The sequence below is a fragment of the Columba livia genome, chromosome 1 (assembly GCF_036013475.1).
Source record: "Columba livia isolate bColLiv1 breed racing homer chromosome 1, bColLiv1.pat.W.v2, whole genome shotgun sequence".
NCBI classification, from domain to species: domain Eukaryota; kingdom Metazoa; phylum Chordata; class Aves; order Columbiformes; family Columbidae; genus Columba; species Columba livia.
In genome coordinates this window covers 98,157,768-98,174,713 of record NC_088602.1, presented here as the reverse complement: position 1 = coordinate 98,174,713, position 16,946 = coordinate 98,157,768, and the positions used below count along the sequence as shown (strand labels likewise).

At 38.1% G+C, this 16,946-nt stretch overlaps 1 protein-coding gene across 1 annotated transcript; it reads right to left on the bottom strand.

Annotated features, from left to right (window-relative positions):
• Positions 1 to 3,114: 3,114 nt before the first annotated feature.
• FUNDC1 (FUN14 domain containing 1) lies at positions 3,115 to 16,574 on the bottom strand. The gene is made up of 5 exons (XM_065069718.1): positions 16,401 to 16,574; positions 14,010 to 14,166; positions 12,082 to 12,157; positions 5,282 to 5,410; positions 3,115 to 3,751 (listed from the first exon to the last, which is right to left on the bottom strand). The coding sequence occupies exons 1-5, from the start codon at positions 16,429 to 16,431 to the stop codon at positions 3,674 to 3,676; spliced, it is 471 nt and encodes a 156-aa protein (XP_064925790.1). The 5' UTR covers positions 16,432 to 16,574; the 3' UTR covers positions 3,115 to 3,673.
• Between the last annotated feature and the right edge of the window lie 372 nt (positions 16,575 to 16,946).

Sequence of the window (16,946 nt, the reverse complement as noted above, 5' to 3'; positions counted from 1 at the left end):
AGAAAAGGGATTATCCCATTAAGATAATACAAAACAAATAGATGCTTTATTAGCAATCTCTCCATATTCCATAAACTGTCAACAGATGTTCACTACATTAGAGAGGGATATATGACCCACCTTAGTCAACTATTTAGCCTAGCATTTGATTTTGAGAAGTGACTGCTAACAACTGTTTGAGAGGGAAAAATACACCAGTATGTAGAAGGCAAAGGTAGAATAATCTGATCATTAGAACAATTTTATCATGAACCTCACCAAGCAATATTAGCTATGGCCAGAGAAACCTAAGTTGCTTTTCTTGCATCTTTAGATATGACTGTGCACTCCTGCAATTTACCTCAATGTTGCCTCATCTTTCCTGGAATGGAGCCTGTTCTTTTGTTTCATTAGCATGCACTGGAAATGAGTTCCACGGACCAGTTACATGTTACATGAAAAGCTGCTGCTCTGTGCTAAGTTCATGTTTTCCACCTTCCGGTTAAGTTCTTCAGCTATACAATACAAAGTATAGAAATGCTGGTTCAGCCTTTCATTAATTTACATATTTCTAACACTTTCCTTCTTAATCATCTGCTTTCTAAAACTGATAATTTTTCCCCCAAAAAAATGCTCTTTACAAAAATTTTCTTCAATCTTCATTTCACCCTTCTCTGAACCTTTTTAGGCTGCATTAGTTTCTCTCAGAGGGTAGTAGTAACTTCAAAATCATTCCAGAGAAGAACTTACCACGAGAAACACAGTATTTCTGTTGTGCTCCATTCCTTTCTCAACAATCCCATTCACTCATTTGACCACAAGTTTATAGAGCATTCCCTTATGTACAGCGATATCCTGTTCTGAGCACATATAATCTCAAGTATTTGCAAGAAAAGTTGCACTTATTTGTCTCAGTATTTATGTTTATCAAAGTCTGTCGCTCCATCATCTCCTCACCCTGTCCGTTCTGGCTGTAGGTCCTGGTAGCAGCCTCTCTACCTCACCAGGCTAAGGAACAGTCTTGGAGAACTTGGCTTGTGCTGCTTCACCAGCTGTCATTCTTCTCTTCAAGTCATGAAATGCGTGATGTGAGGCCAATCCACCAGTGTTCACCTTTCCAGTGATACCATTTCACCGTATTTTTTGGTCCCTCGGACAGTTTTACATCTACCGCAACATTAAGCTTCTTATTCCAAAGGCTTCAACAAATAAAGTTATCATCAAAAACCCAAACAAATTTAATTCAATCAGTTCTTTATGCATTGCCTTACCAAGAATGTCAGATAATGGCAACAGATTAGCAGAACAACTTTCCTCTGCAGTAATCGGTCTTGCATACTACTATATAAGTTTTGTTTGCTTTAATTCCAGTTTTAACTATGAAGCATATTCCTTGGTCACATGAGCATCCTGTTTAGCAAACACAGTAAGAGATGCTCCCTTGAAATCCTTTCAGAGAGTAGACCCTTTTTTAAAAATGTATCTTTATGGGTTCACGTTATTTAAGTGGTCACTTCATTCCTAAAGCCCTTCAGAACACCCAAGTTCATTCCAGTCAGGGTAGGTGACTCACATGAGTTGGCTTCAGCAACTCTTTGACGTGCCAAAAATCCATTAGCTTCATCAGCAGAAAAGAGCTGACTGGTTACCTTCCCATTATCCTCTGGACTGAACACTGAGGCAAACAAACTTTCACATTTTAACATTTTCATCTTTCTTAATTTTTCTTTAAAGCCCAGATGACCCAGAACACACATTCCTCCTTGAAATTCCCATTTCCAATAAACTATGCTCACACAGCTTTAGATACCTCATAAAAATTATTTAGGATGCTAATGTTATTTGTGACCATTTGTGTTCCTTGGTTTGGGGGGGCTGTTTCGGGAGGAGGTGGTTAAGTTTTGTTTTCAAAATCCTGACAATGGTCTTTAGCTTAACTAAACCCTTAAACCTCACAGATATGCGCGATGTGCTTTGTAACATACCTTGGCCAGAAGCATGCATATATGAAGTCAACCTATAATATAGACCTCTGAAGTTCACAGATGTGCTCATCTGAATATATACTAGGTTTTTATGTCAAAACACCTTTCATGTACGGCCCAGCGGATGGATGTTCATCCCATGTCCTGTACATCTGAAGCTCATATCCATCCATTCGATGCTAATGAATCACTATTGTTGTTCAGACATGTGAACATGAACCCAAGAGAACCTGCATGAGAGAAACTATTTCACATCAATTTGCTGGTACAATAAAAAAGACAGAAATCGGGGCAGAGCAGAGAGTCCTGCTCAGGTAGAAATTTCTAAAAGGTTCACAAGTTTGAAATGCAAAAAAAAATGTATTAGGCATTTGTTTGGATTCTCAACTTCTTTAGAATAACCTAGTCACAAATTACCAAAACCACCTCAAAAACTGACTTGAGAATAAATTTTCCAGCCCATCCACAGTTACACCTCCAACCTCCTTTAGAATCCACTTCCTGCTTTGATCTATCAAAAACGGATGCAGCAAACACATCAAGCAGATTAAGTCCCATTTGCTTTCCCAGACTTGAGAAGAAACAGGCACTCTTCCAATACGCTAACTGAAGTCAATCTGTATCCTCATTTTCCCACAGCTGACACCCTGGTCAGTGAAAGCCAAATTAAGTGACAACTGTAAAAAAAAAAAATATGTCTAAGCTGGGGGAAACATAGTGGCAACAGAGGTGAAGATGAAAGTGAGTATCCTTTCCAGCTACAATGGACTACAGGAGCAGCCTTTAGTTCCTTCAAGGCACACTGCACTGACATCCTATCGTGCCCTACAAAGTACTGGCCCTTGCAAAGTGCTCAGACAGAACCTCATGTCTTCATCTCACCAGCTACCCAAGTCTGAAATGACCTCCGTGGTTTACCGAGTGTAAAACAATCAAGCATCTGATCACTGTGGAATCTGCACTTGCAATGATTATCTGCACATCACAGTTTTATCAATGAGTTTATGCATGTCTACACATCTGGGAAAATAACATATATACATTCACTTAGCACACGAATACCACAAGCATCTTTGGAAATATTTGTACCAGATGCCTGCAGGCTATAAACATTAAACTTTTTTATTGTCTGCATACACAAAGACCAGAGTCAAAGTTAATTTTCACCTTTAATAAGCTCATGATTCTTCATTATTTAATACTCTGTAAAAAGGTATTACAGATTGACAGATTATTGCAGTGACTTCTAAAGAACAGCCATGAGGCTGAAACTACAATATCATATATTTAATCATTGATACCATCTACTACAGCATGAAGAAAAATACTTTTAAAATAAACAATATTTAACTGAAAACATAGAAATGGAGCTTGCTTTCTTACAGTATGGTAACATATCTATATTCCAAGAATAACATTTTTTTAAAATGCTAGATCTTGCAAGGTCATAGATAAAAAGAGTCATGATGAAGATGAACCAGTTTTGCCCAGAAATGCTATAATGAGCACACTGCACAGTTTTTCAGCAAATCCTAGTTTTGCCAAGCTTCAAGAGGCAAAAGCCTGAAATGTAAAAGCTTCCAAATTGTCTAGCTAGTCCACTCGTTCTGCTCTTGAAGGCCCAGTGACCCACCCCACTTTAAGGCAGCGTGTCACCACAACTGTTCTTTGCTGATGTAAATGCCGTCAGGAAGAGACGATTCAGGTCCTTACGATGCTAGGCCTAATAAAAAGCCTCCAACAAATCCACTGGACACCACAATGTTCTGTTTGATAAATTCTGTTGACTGAGAAGAAAAACAATATTTGTAAAGAACTGAGTCAGTTGTGTCCAATTGTAACATTTAATACTTAGCACAACTGCCTGGAAACAATAATACTAAAATTATGGAGGGGGGGAAGCAACATGCTTAAAAACATATAAAGCTAGGTGGCAACTGCTGGCACCAATGGAGTGAAAACTGATTCTCAGCTGTCTTTTAAAATATATTTAAAATACAGTTTGCATTTAAAAAGTCAAAATACAGAGGAATTATCATTGCAATTTCATGCCATTACCACTTTTGTTTTGATATTAAAACAAGACAGATGTTTTACAAACTCCCTTGGAAAAAAAAAAAAAGCATGAGCGCTATCATCACTTCAATTTTAATCACATGAAAGAAGTTTTTAAAAATACTTTTTTTTTGAATACTAGATCATTGAAAAAGAAATACACTTCACTCCATTATGAGCCAGTTTCCTATCAACTTAATGCTACAAAAACTGTATTTGTATGACATTTGTATACAATATTTCATTAAGTAATAGCCCATAGTATAACACGTTATATCAAACAAGTGCCATTTCATAAGTCCTCCACTTCAAACACTTCAGATTGGCTACTAGTGCACAATTAGAAGAGAGTAACATAATCTGGAGGGAAAAAAAGAAAACAAAAAGGAAACAGCCAAAACCCCCATTCTGTCCCACCCAATTTCTGCAGTGGGATGGAGAACAAGTTGAGCTATTTGGGGTACAGAAGCAGCTAAAAAACCATCTCTCTTGAACTGCCACTTCACATTCACATTAAAAATTAAATTTTTGTCAAGCTCTATGCAACTCCATACAGGTTAAATCTGAGATGTCAAAACTCTTAATTACAGAGTGCTAGTGTGGCTGCTGTTACATTGTCTGCAACATATTCGAAATCACAATTTGCAGTTACTGAGAAAGAAACTTTGATTGTCCGTATGAAATTTGAAAATATCTAAAAACAGGCTGGTGGCAGTGGGGTTTTTTTAGTTTGCTTTGTTGTTTTTTTTTTCACAATTAAATAAAAGCCTTCAAATAACAGAATGAAACAGCCTCAGTGACACTGATCACTATCACAGGCTACCTCTTTCCAACACAGTATGTAACTGACAGATTGTGACAACAGATATTCTTCAAACTATAAAAATGAGATAAACTCCACAACTCTAGCTATGAAGTGGTTATAGCTTTCCTCCAGAAACAAAGGTCAGTCTTTTTCCAACTAAGTAATTTTGTTATCAGCCAACTAAGAAGATCTGGGTTTTGTCTTTGTAGCTACCATGTCTTAACCACAACACCCTCAACTTCTTACTGCGTCAGGACCTGTGTGTCATCTTTAAGAGTGAACAAACTGGAAAGCTAAATGAACAGGAGAGTATAATCTGCTAACTTTTAATAAGATATACAGCCAGACTACCTCTGATGCCTTCCAGTTTTGCACCCACATTTTCAACTAATTATCACTTGCAGTGGAAGGTAAGAAAAACTGGCTGGTAGAAAACAGTTTATCACCTTAGACTTACCTCTTCAATTAGAGTATTGATTTCAGGTGCTGCCTTATTTGCACGCTTTTTTAACTGCTTTTTTGCTTTGTTTACATCTTTTTCAACTCTCTTCCAGTCAACTTGTACATATCCACTATGACTAGCAATCTAGGAAAATAAAATGTATTTAGTACAGTTGTAGTTAACATTTTATGAGTCAAAATATAGTATCTTAGTACCTACACTTTTTAATTTCAGACATTGTGCCCAATACAGCAGGTACTCTGCTTAAAAAAAACTAGTGTTTTTCCACAGTAACAATTCAAATTAGAACACGCAATGACAAAATTCAGTAGACTACTGTTAATCTTACCTCTTCTTATAAAAGCTTTAAGTAACAATATTTTTCCTCAGCATTTACTATAACTTAACTTGTAAGAAAAGGACAGAGAAAAAAAACATTCACAGGACAACAATGAAAAAACTTTCATTTCAGCTTCTTTCAGAATTGTGGAATTCAAATTTGTGACAGGATATTTGGGACTAATCAGAATAAACCCTGGAAATACTGAAAATTATTATTTTCTCCTACATCATTTAAACTGGCCAAGAAAAAAAGTATTTAATACAAGAGAATTCCCACACTTCTAATAAAACCAACTAGTAGAAAACACACTCTGTAACATCAGCGAAATGGGCAAGTTTTGGGGGATTGTTCATACCAATTTATGCCGAAACTCCCAAAACACTTAAACAACATCCATGAGATTTTTAGCACATTTCACCATCATCCCAACCCTTTCTTTCTCTTCCTAAGATTTTGTCCTGGAAAAACAGATGATGTTGTGTTGCTTGACCAACACTAGACCAATTTCCTTAAGACAATTCACAAAAGAAATACATATTTAGATGTTTATAAGATCATAGCTTAAAAAAGGAATCAGGTAATTACTGCATGCTCTAGAGAACAGTTAAAATAAACAACTCATTAGTTGGGGAAAAAAGAGAGGAAAAATCAAAACTAAGGATTACTGCTTGTTTTAAGGGCTAAAACAAATAGATAGAGACCACTAATTTAAAGGCAAATGACATATATGAAAAACACTTAATGAAGAATAGTGTTTCTCAGATCCTTCTTAGGGTCATGTTTGTCAAATTCGTGTACTTTATGTAAATGCATTCTATGCAAATGGTACAATTGGTAAATAAAATTCACAGATAATAAAGTTTTGTGGAACAGATATTTAAAAATACAATTTATTTGGGATGACATAAAAAAAAGTTCAACATCACTTGCAGGCACCGGATTTTATTTTTCACATGGTTCTTTCCACCAAATAAGTAAAATTAGATCCTGGAGAAAACCAAAACAAAACAAAAACAAACAAGCAAACAAAGAAAAAACAAACAAAAAACAAACCAGAAAAACAAAACAAAACACAAAAACAGAACTACACAAAACAAAAGCACAGGAAAAAAAATAAAAAGAAAAAAATTTAAACGAAAAAAAAAAAACACAACAATACTCTACTGCCAAAAAATCACCACAAAAACCCCCCAAACTAAAATGCAGTAAAAGTCAGACAGATTTTGTCTAAATTAAAGTACCTAAATGAAGCTCCTACAAGGCCACATATGTCAGAAAGTAAACTTCAGTTTCCATCTTTGAACAAGATTTCAGAAAACAATTAAATGAACAAATGCAAAATGAACTTATTAGATATTACATTCTCCTTTACTTCATACATCAGATTATAACAAATTCATTGACCTTGCCTGCCTGTTGTAAAACCACTTATTCACATAGGCACTAGTGTTAGGTAGGGATAGCTAATTAAAGACTGTGTATGGTATGAAAACATGAACAAGTCACTGGATGACACACCAGGAAAAACTAAAAACAAAAACATTGTGTGTTGGGGTAATTTTTATATTATAAATTTTACAGGAATTACAAGAAGTCCCAAGTGTTGAATTGGTGCCTTCTCACTCATACAATTGAAAACTAAATATGGACTGATCTACCCAGTCCAACACAATGTAAGAAATGCTAATATATTTTTTATGTATAGTTTAATTAGCTCATTTATCCATACAGTACAAAGATGAGGCAGAAGATTTTGATTATGTTGTTTATCTCTCCAGTAGTAACAACTTATATTTGTATCAAAACTCCAGTTTAAATAATACAAATTATACTACTTTTCCCTCTAAGCGTTGTAGCAGAAATCTCAAATTCTGCTTTTGAGTTTTTGTACACATCTATGAAATAAGCAAGAGAGGACAACATTTTGAATATAAAATTTATAACTAAGAAAAAACCCCAAACAACCAACCAACAACAAACCTATACTTCACTGCAGTGATAGGGCCTGTGTCATATCTACTTTGGCTGCAATACTACTAATTATATTACTTTGTAGGTTAAGTGCAGAAATAATCCCACTGAACTCAAATGTTGGTGAGACAGATTTCAATTTTTAGACCCCAATATATCATTAAAAAAACTATGAACTTACAAGAGTAAATTTACATAAACTCAAATTCTTAAATTTCTTTAGTATTTTTAAACCCCACCCCTACAATAATAGAGAAGCTAAAATAATATTCCGTTGTCAGTTCCATACTTGATATATGAGAGACATATAGGTCTATAGATATAGGTATATATTATTAAAGAGCCATATGCGGGGGTGGGGTGTATATATAGATATATTTCCAAAAATCTACTTACATGTGTATATGATAACAGAATAATATATAGATTATACACACATATACCTCTCCCTCATATATCACATTAGTAAAATTTATTTTTGTGCAAGATCTTCCAGAACTGCTGATAAAATAATGAAAAAAAACACAGCAATTCAGGGATACTAAATATATGTACATCCTTCTCTACAGTATCAAAGAAAACAGAGATCTTAAGGGAAGACCTCATTTTGGGGGTGGTGCTGGAGAGGCATGTTAATATTTTGTGGATGTGAAACATTAGTAAGAGTAATGAGCAAAAAAAACGTTTAAGGGCAAAAAATTTATACAGCAGGATGGTACAAAAGAGTTCTCAAAGAGAAAACCTCTGATACTAAAAAAGCCCAACCAAGCCTGGAAGGTACAGGCAGCTCCCTGTGTCCGGTTGTCTGTGCAGCATGCAGAAGCCACATATACTTCTAGGTATTTACTGGTATTTACATAGGTAGCAACCCCCATCACACTCAACCAGTTTCCAGAACAGATCTGACAAGTATCTCACTTCGATACAGAGATGAGGAGGGACTGAGAAATGATACATTTTTGGCAGAAACTGGCACAGCTCCACTGTAACCAGTGAAACTACTCCAATTAACAAAGGCAAAGAAACAGTGCCCCTCAATTTTCTGTCAAAACCTGCAAGAAATAGTGTTTTTCTTTCAAAAGCTAACTCCCAACTACCATTTGCTTTGGCTGTTTCACTGAATGTTCGCTGAAAGTCTGCAGATGTCAACTATGAAGTGGGATATTCAATGCAAAGCTGAATACAACTTCTCATTAAGCCTCCACCCGAAAGCCCATTGTTCTCCTCCCACTTTACTGAGATGCCACATCATCATGGTAAGCTATCAACAAACCCCTGTGTGATATATAACCAAGGATATCTTAGACTTTATTTTGTTTCTTGTATTGTTTTCAAAGATTTACTTAAGTTAGAAAATAATTTAGTGAAGAACTCAATTCATCAATGGCATGCTAACGTAAGTAGGCAAAATACCTTAGTGAAAGCAAAAACAACAAACAAAAATACAATTTAATGATTAAATAATAGTCAACACACAATGGAAAAACCCGCAATTTGTATGTTGACTGCAGAGCAAAAAGCAACGAAACCATCATTAAAGATACAGGAGTTTAAAAAACACAGACAGAACGGGTGCTCACTATGAAAAACAACTGCTTTTAACTAATTGATTTTAGCAGAACCACGAGTTCACACTTTCCTACTCTTAGGATTTCACTGAACTCCATGCTGTATAAACCAGAAGTTACACAAGAAAAATCCCTTACTTGCTACAAGAAAGGAATGGTCTTTTCCTTAATACAGTTTGTGGGGTATTGGTCTTACACCAGCATATTTTACGAGCTACATGTATTTCAATAAAAAGGATAGTTAACTGGTTAAATTAAGCTGTTGACACATCCAGCACGAAGATGTGATAACAGATCTTAATTTTTATACACTGTGCAAATTCCTTAATGTAATTTTTATTCTCTCCTCAGACTATTTTTCATTTAATCTGTAATAAGACTGAAAAATTTCTAGATCACTTACAAAAAACTGAAAAAAAACCCACTTTTTTCTTTCTTGTACAAACTGACACTCAAAAAACGTATTGCTTTCAGTTTCCCGCTAGATTTCTTCAGATGATGTCATCGCATGCTGAAGAAAAAAATGCATTATTTTAGTTTCAGGACTAAAAAGTTTCACTGAATGGGCTTTCACCAAGAATCTTTCCTTTTGTAGTTCTTCTTTGTGTTTTAGCAGGTAATTACAGCACCAATACTGCAATCAGAAGTTGAAATTAAATCTGCAATTTACAGATAAAAATGAAGTTTCTAGTCATGTGCTGAAATGTGCCTCTGCCCACTCAGGGGAAGCACTGAACATGTGTTCATAGGAAAACTAGAATCATGATGTGTGATCTTTAAATGAAAAAATTAAAGACTACAGAAAGATAATTACACTGTAGAATTTATGACACAGCATTAAAATGCAAACCATTTTGAATTAAAATGAAAGACTAAGACATTTACTTAATTTTCTTCCAAGAGAATCTGATCTTACTTAATTAAAGATATAGACAAGTCAATCAAAACATGGAACTCATTTTTCCCCTTGGATAGTATTCCTTTTCAGATATACTGTAAGTGAGACCAACTAAGAAATCAGACACTCAAAGACACGGCAAATCTATTTTATGTACAGGAAAGCTGCCCTAGCTTCACAAGTCAAAAAGCAAAAATACTGCACAAGTAACATCTTTCAAGTAATTTCTCTTTTCTTTTGTCTGTATGTCTTAGTTTTAACTTTTCAGCTTCCTGTAGTCAGATGCACTAATGAAGGCACCTGCAGGCAACGTTCTGTCTGCTAGCCCTGGATGCCAGGCCTTGTTCCGTTCGCAGTTCTTATCTAGATATGACTGACAAGCCTTTCAAAGAATTAAGACCAATGGCATACAATATGGGGAGCTTCTGGTCTTTAAGTCAACTAGATGAAAAGCATCACGTGTACTTCAAGATCCACTGCATATGCACATATATGTGCATATAAAGATTTAATTCTTCCCTCACGATTCAGGAATATATATTATAGGCTAAAGAAGTCCAGAGAACTCCATGAAACTGATTCATTTGCTGGCATAGCACATTTTGCCAAAACTTTACATCTGGATGATTCTAAACCCCTTCAGACTCAACACCCTTGTTAAATGTTCAGGTACAAGGCCAACAACCATTGATGTCCAGGAGACTTAAAAGGGCCATAAATGCATAATTGTGAAGTGGAATGAATGCTAATACAATAAAGCTTCATTATCAAAACTACTTATCTCTTTTTGCATTGCTGCTGATGCTTGCTTTTGAGTAATTAAAAACAAAATACTCTTTATATTTTTTGAAAATTACTTAAGCCAAATAGCTCCAAGAGCATACACTCTCATGTAAGTTCTGCAGTTCAGTTATATGTTCAACAAGGAGTTTAAAACAAACAAACCCAAACAAAAAACCACAAAAAAAACCCCAAACCAAACCCCAAAGCAGTAGAAAACATGATCATGAAGGAAGCAAGAACACATCACACAACTGTGACAGTTTGATGCATTACACTGGAGCAATCAGAGGTGCTACCCAAACCTTCCTGATCAATGACTGCAACAGCCATTACAATCAAAGAAATAACTAAACGTGGGATATGCTTTTCAGAAACCCTTCAGGGTGATGTTGGAAAGAATAAAATCTTCAACATCCTGTCTCAAAATGGTATACTATTTGCATGAACCTAAATAGGCACCAGTCTATTTCCTATTTGAGGAAAAACAATAAGCTCACAGGTATTAAGACATGAAAAATGCCACCAAAAAAATTAAGAATTACTTGGCATCTTAGAGAAGGATATGTAAAATGCTCCTTCACTTGAAATGTCTTCATCTAATGTAAAGGCTTTCTGGAAATATGCCCTCCTCTAACCACACTACTATCTGATGAAAAATGCAAATGGCCATGCCAGATGACATAATTAAAGAATTTTAGACTTGAAATTCAATTAACAGAGGAATGCAATAAAGCTATCAGATGTCGGCAAAGCTTCAGAGGTTCAACAGATATAACGAGTAAATACAGCATGGGGACAAAAGTGAAAAAAAGAGGCTTCATAGTGGGACCAGACCAGCCCCCAAAGCAATTGCCAAAGCAGCCTTCTTCTAAAGCCCTGATAAAATTCTCCAACCTATTTAAAATAAATACAAGCTAAATTCCTTGATCTCCCTAACCAGAGGTTTACAGGCAGTTCCTCTAATCTGGCAATACTGAGTTACATATAGCATCTCAGTTTCTGCACAAAGATTTCTTTTTGGCTTACTACAAACTATTTTACAGGATACAGTAGATTCCAATTTACCACTGATTTTTAGACATGTCTCTTTTGCACGCAATATTCCAGCTGAAATGTAAGTTTTTGATTGATAAGACTTAAAAGAGGAATTAGATAAGAAGCCTTCCTAGTTAAATTCTACCCAACAGCTGTGTTTTTCCTATTGTTTAGTAAATAACATTTGCCAACTTATAAAGCATGAAATGCTACATACTTGAAGCAGAAGAAAGCCACCACCTACTGCAGTTGCTGCAAGCTTTCCGACTTTCTGGAACAAAAATCCCGCACACCTTAGGAGAACAAAAAAAACAACACCCAGTCCAATGAATTTGTCTACTGAACAATACCACACTTCAAAAATTCCTGACTACAACTACCACTATTTTTTCATTTTACAAAGAAAAGAAAATGTATCATTTCACATTTTAAAATTTTAAAAACAGACTATTTAATACAACTAATATTTAATTAATAATGTCTAACAGAAGACAAAATAAGTAATGGTTGCAAGTTCATAATTGTCTGATGGTGCCTTTAAAGTAAGCTTGAAATCTCCAGACCTTGTCTACACACAAAAGCTGTATGCTGCTATTAAATGTAGCATTTTAGTAGAGCACAATATAATAAATATAAAAGTGCCATTAAAACTGTTCCCAAATGAAAGGTTAATATATTATGCCATCATTTAGCTTAACTACGCGACCCATAAGTTAAATATCTCAGGTAAAAAGAAGTTACATCTCTACCGCAGTAGTTAAAATCAACAGGACCCCTCTATAAGGCCATGACCTTAGTCTATTTTTAATGGATCAAAGCAACCAGCAAATCAGTATCTCCTTCACAGTCTCCAAACACTCCCACATCAAAGAGAACAGCACAGATACTGATATCACAGAATGATTTGGGCAGGAAGGGACGTCTGGAGGTCGTTTGGTCCAGCCACCTTCCCAAAACCGGGCCAGCTGCAAAGTCCAATTCAACCTCCAAGCTAAACCAGGTTGCTCAGAATCCTAACCCAGGCAAGCCTTGAATGCTTCCAAGGTTGATGGTTCCACAACTTCTCTGGGCAACTCTACTGGTGTCTGACTCCTCCCCCCTGCCGCCCACACATACAGGGGAATCTTTCTCCCCCTGCATCAGAGTAGTGAATTCATATTTATATACATGAATACAGACGGAGAGGTATACACATCTACAGATGCTGTAACATACAGTTTCCAGATCTTTCAATAAGCCAGTTTTTATGTATGCCAGATGAACTCTTCCCTAGAAGTATCATAGTTTATGTACACACAACTAACTTTTAAAAATAACTTTAAGGCTACAGAGGCAAATAAAAAAGACTGAAAGCTAAGTCTACACTCCTCAAAGCTGCACTGAGCCTGGACATGACAATTCCATTTTTAGTCTACTTCATCTTGCATATCTGGCATAATTCTGTTTTAAAAGTTACTGTGCTACCATAATGTTGCTTTTTTAAGATTTTTTTTTTTAGAATACTGGAATAAACGAATACGACTCAAATAACTTTGACAAACAGAAAATAGCTTGATATAGTTACTAAGACTGTGGTCACATTTTCCGGTTTAAGTTCTGATCATTACTGTCTAGTTTTCACCATGAATCATTTTAGCATAACTATGCTGTGGTATCTCCCTTCAGTTAACATGAGAGCAGACTGTTAATTTGTTCAAAATGGCTCCAGCTGAATTTAGAGAAAAAAGTCTCTATAAAATGGGGACCTTAAATAAAAGTACATTCTGCCACACATTTTCCTCATTTCTTTTACCTATAAAATGTGTTAGCCATAACATCATAACTAGGTTTCTAAATCCCTACTAGTAAGAAAATATGCTTTTCCATGCAAACAAAAGTTATATGCAGTAATTTGCCATTTATTCCTTGTACTTTTAGCGTTCTGACATTCCCCAAATCCTTTTCAGAATAACTGGTATGAGTTTCCTTAGCTAACTGGTATTTTACCAATACGACAAAACAGTTTAGAATGACGAGTCGGAGTAATGAGTTCAAGAAATTGTTCACAATCTTGATCAATGATAAAGGAAATCTGTTTCAAATAGCCTTGGAAAGGGATCTTCTAAGAACAGTCTAGCAAAGTTATGAGAAGTGATGCTCCCTCACCAGCCAGTCACGCCGCCCATCACAATCTGGGTAGCTACAGAATATTTTTCTACAATTGGTCCTGAATTTCGGCCAAACACACGATTCCACCAATGGTGACGTCGGGCATATTCTGTTAAATCCAACACTTCATAGGAATCATCGTCACTTTCGTGTTCTTGGGGGAAAAAAAAAAAAAAAGAAAAAGAAAAAAGATTATTTTCTTAGTTATACAGTAAATTAACAACCTATGTAAAAACCCCAAATATTAACAACCGTTTTTGGTATTAACTGACTAATCCCATGGTTCAAATTGCAGCATACAGGCTACCTAGGGTCCAGCAGCTCCCAGAATAAAGGACTTGGGGAGTTTTTATGCCATAATCTTTGAAAGTAAGGAAGATAAGACTATAGGGAAGGTATAATCTACAAAATCCATGACTGGCACAGAAAAGGTGAACAAGAATCTCCTACCTGTTCAAGTCGAGAAACCAAAAAGTATCAGATGAAACGAGAAGGTTCAAAAAGAATAAAAGGAAGTATTCCTGTCCTTTACCACTCAACCCCCCCAAAAGCCCTAGTTAACCCATGGAACAGCTCTCTGCAGGTTGCTGTAGATACCAAAAGCTGATGTGGACTCCAAATAACAACAGAATAAAAGGGGAAATAAAAAAAATCCACCAGGGGCTGTCAGACACAAGGACAACAACCACGGCTAATAAGGTCTTAGGCTGAAAATCATTAAAAACCTTCTGAGAATGTATCACAACATGCTTACCCTGTTAAATCTTAGTTCATCCTGCAGCTGATGGCTTTCAGACATGGGATGCTGGGCTTTCACCTGACCTACTACAACTCCTTTTACAATCTTAAGCAATGCGAAACATGTCTAATGTAACAGAAAAGACACACATCGCTTCTGGATAGACAGAAAGATTGAGGAAAACACTGGGCCAGAAATTCTCAGAGGGCTAGACATCAGCATATGCTAATAAGCCAAAGACATTTCTGATCCTTTTCCACAACAGATGAAATGGATGAGGCTGGGACTTCAACCAAGTTCCACACTTTCAGTGCAGTTCTGTCAACACTTTCAAAATAGCCCTCCTACAACTTCAAATTAGAGATCCTAAATACCACATAAACATCAAAGGATTATGTCCTTTTTGAAAAATTATTTTTAAAGCGTATCATAGTTCAATGGACAAACACACTTGAATTAATGCCCACTTCAGTTAAATGTATTTAAGGTGAAACCTAAGTTCAGCAATGATGCTGGGACATTCCAAAGACAAAGAAATTAAATTACTACCTAGAATTACAAAGACTGTACATGTAAACATCCTACTACGAACGTCAGAAACTTTTTTAAACTCTTACTACAAGCATGCGTAAAAGGTTAAAGAATGGAAGAAACACCCATGTAGGTATGAATTCTTTCCCTTTATTATCATCTAAATGTTCCAGAGCACCAATACATAAATAGCAAGACTTGTAATGCTAAAATGGTGTTATTGAATTTCCACTACTTCCAACTTTGAGACATCGAGTGCAAACTGTTTAACATCTTTAAATGGAAAAGAACATAAAAATGCCACCACAGACTGTTAGATCCGTTAATTCTGCCCCTAAATTAATATTATCCAAATAAAACCTCAAACAAGTGTAACACGTTGTGCAGAAAATCACAACGTTAGAACTTTTTCTGTTGACTACAAAAAAAATAATTTCTTTCCTAGCAGGATAATCACATGCGCATTCTTCACGCACGTGAAACTGTGCCTGTGCAAAAGGCGCTACACCATAAGGCCACACCGACACACTTAAAACATCTGCCAATTAAAAGACGTGGAGACGGCGGAGCCTAGGGAAACCGCTGCCGGTTTCCCCCGTCCGCTCTGCCGGTGCGTTCCGAAGCCCCACCGAGGCCAGAGCCCGGCACTTGCCACTTTCTGTCCCCGCGGGCTCTGCCGGCACTTGAGTTCTACGGCGGCTTCCAGCCGAGGGCCCGCTGCTCCCTCCCCGCCCCCTCACGCCGCTCCTCCCGAGAGGGCCACTCAGCGCTGACGCGGCGGGACGAAGCCGCGAAGCGCGGGCAGGGGCCGGGAGAGGTGCCAGAGCCGCCAGTAACCGCCACTTGAGCCCGCGCGGGGACTGGCCAACGGCGACGCGCGAGGCCCGGCGCGCAGGCGCCCCGCCCCTCCCCCACCGGCCGCGCGGACGGGAGGGCGGACGGGGGAGGGGCAGAGCCCGGGCCAGCCCTCCCCAGGGCGCCGGCAGCATCGGGGAGACCAGGCTGCCCCGTGCTCCCGGGAGGAAGGGCGGCCGTCATGCCTGCTCCCCTGTCCCGTAAGGGGACGGGACAGGACGCGCCGCTGCGGACGCACCCGAGCCCACGGGGAGCTCACTGACCTGGGGCGGTGCGGGGCCTCCGCGCCGCCATGTTGGCTGGTGTTGACAGCCGAGCCGGGCCTGCGGCCGCCTCGCTCCGCCCACAAAGGGCCGCTCCGCGCCGCCAACAGCCGCGCCGCTCCGTGCGCTTCCCCAGCCCGCCGCAGCACCGCCCCCGCTGCCGCCGCGGGGCCGCAGCGCGCATGCGCCCCACAGCCTCCCCTTTTCCATCGGGAGCGCTCGGGGGCTCCCCTGCGCCGCGGAGGATTGTGGGGGCTGTAGTTCCCTAGGGGGAGCGGGGCGGCCATTTTCCAGAAGCCTCAGAGCTCTTGCTGCGGGTGAGAAGTGCCTCACGCAGCGGGCTTCCGGAACACACCTCGCGGTGCCACGGGTGTGAGGTGTCCCGTAAACATTAATAACCACAAAAAGGACACAAAACGCAAGGCCCCTCAAAGAACAAAGGTTACAGCCAATGCGAGCCATTTAACGTTTAAAAGAGGTGAAATTTGGAATTGCCCGACCCCAGTTTACTCCCTTTCCGTGATGCAAAGATGGGTGCTGCTGGTG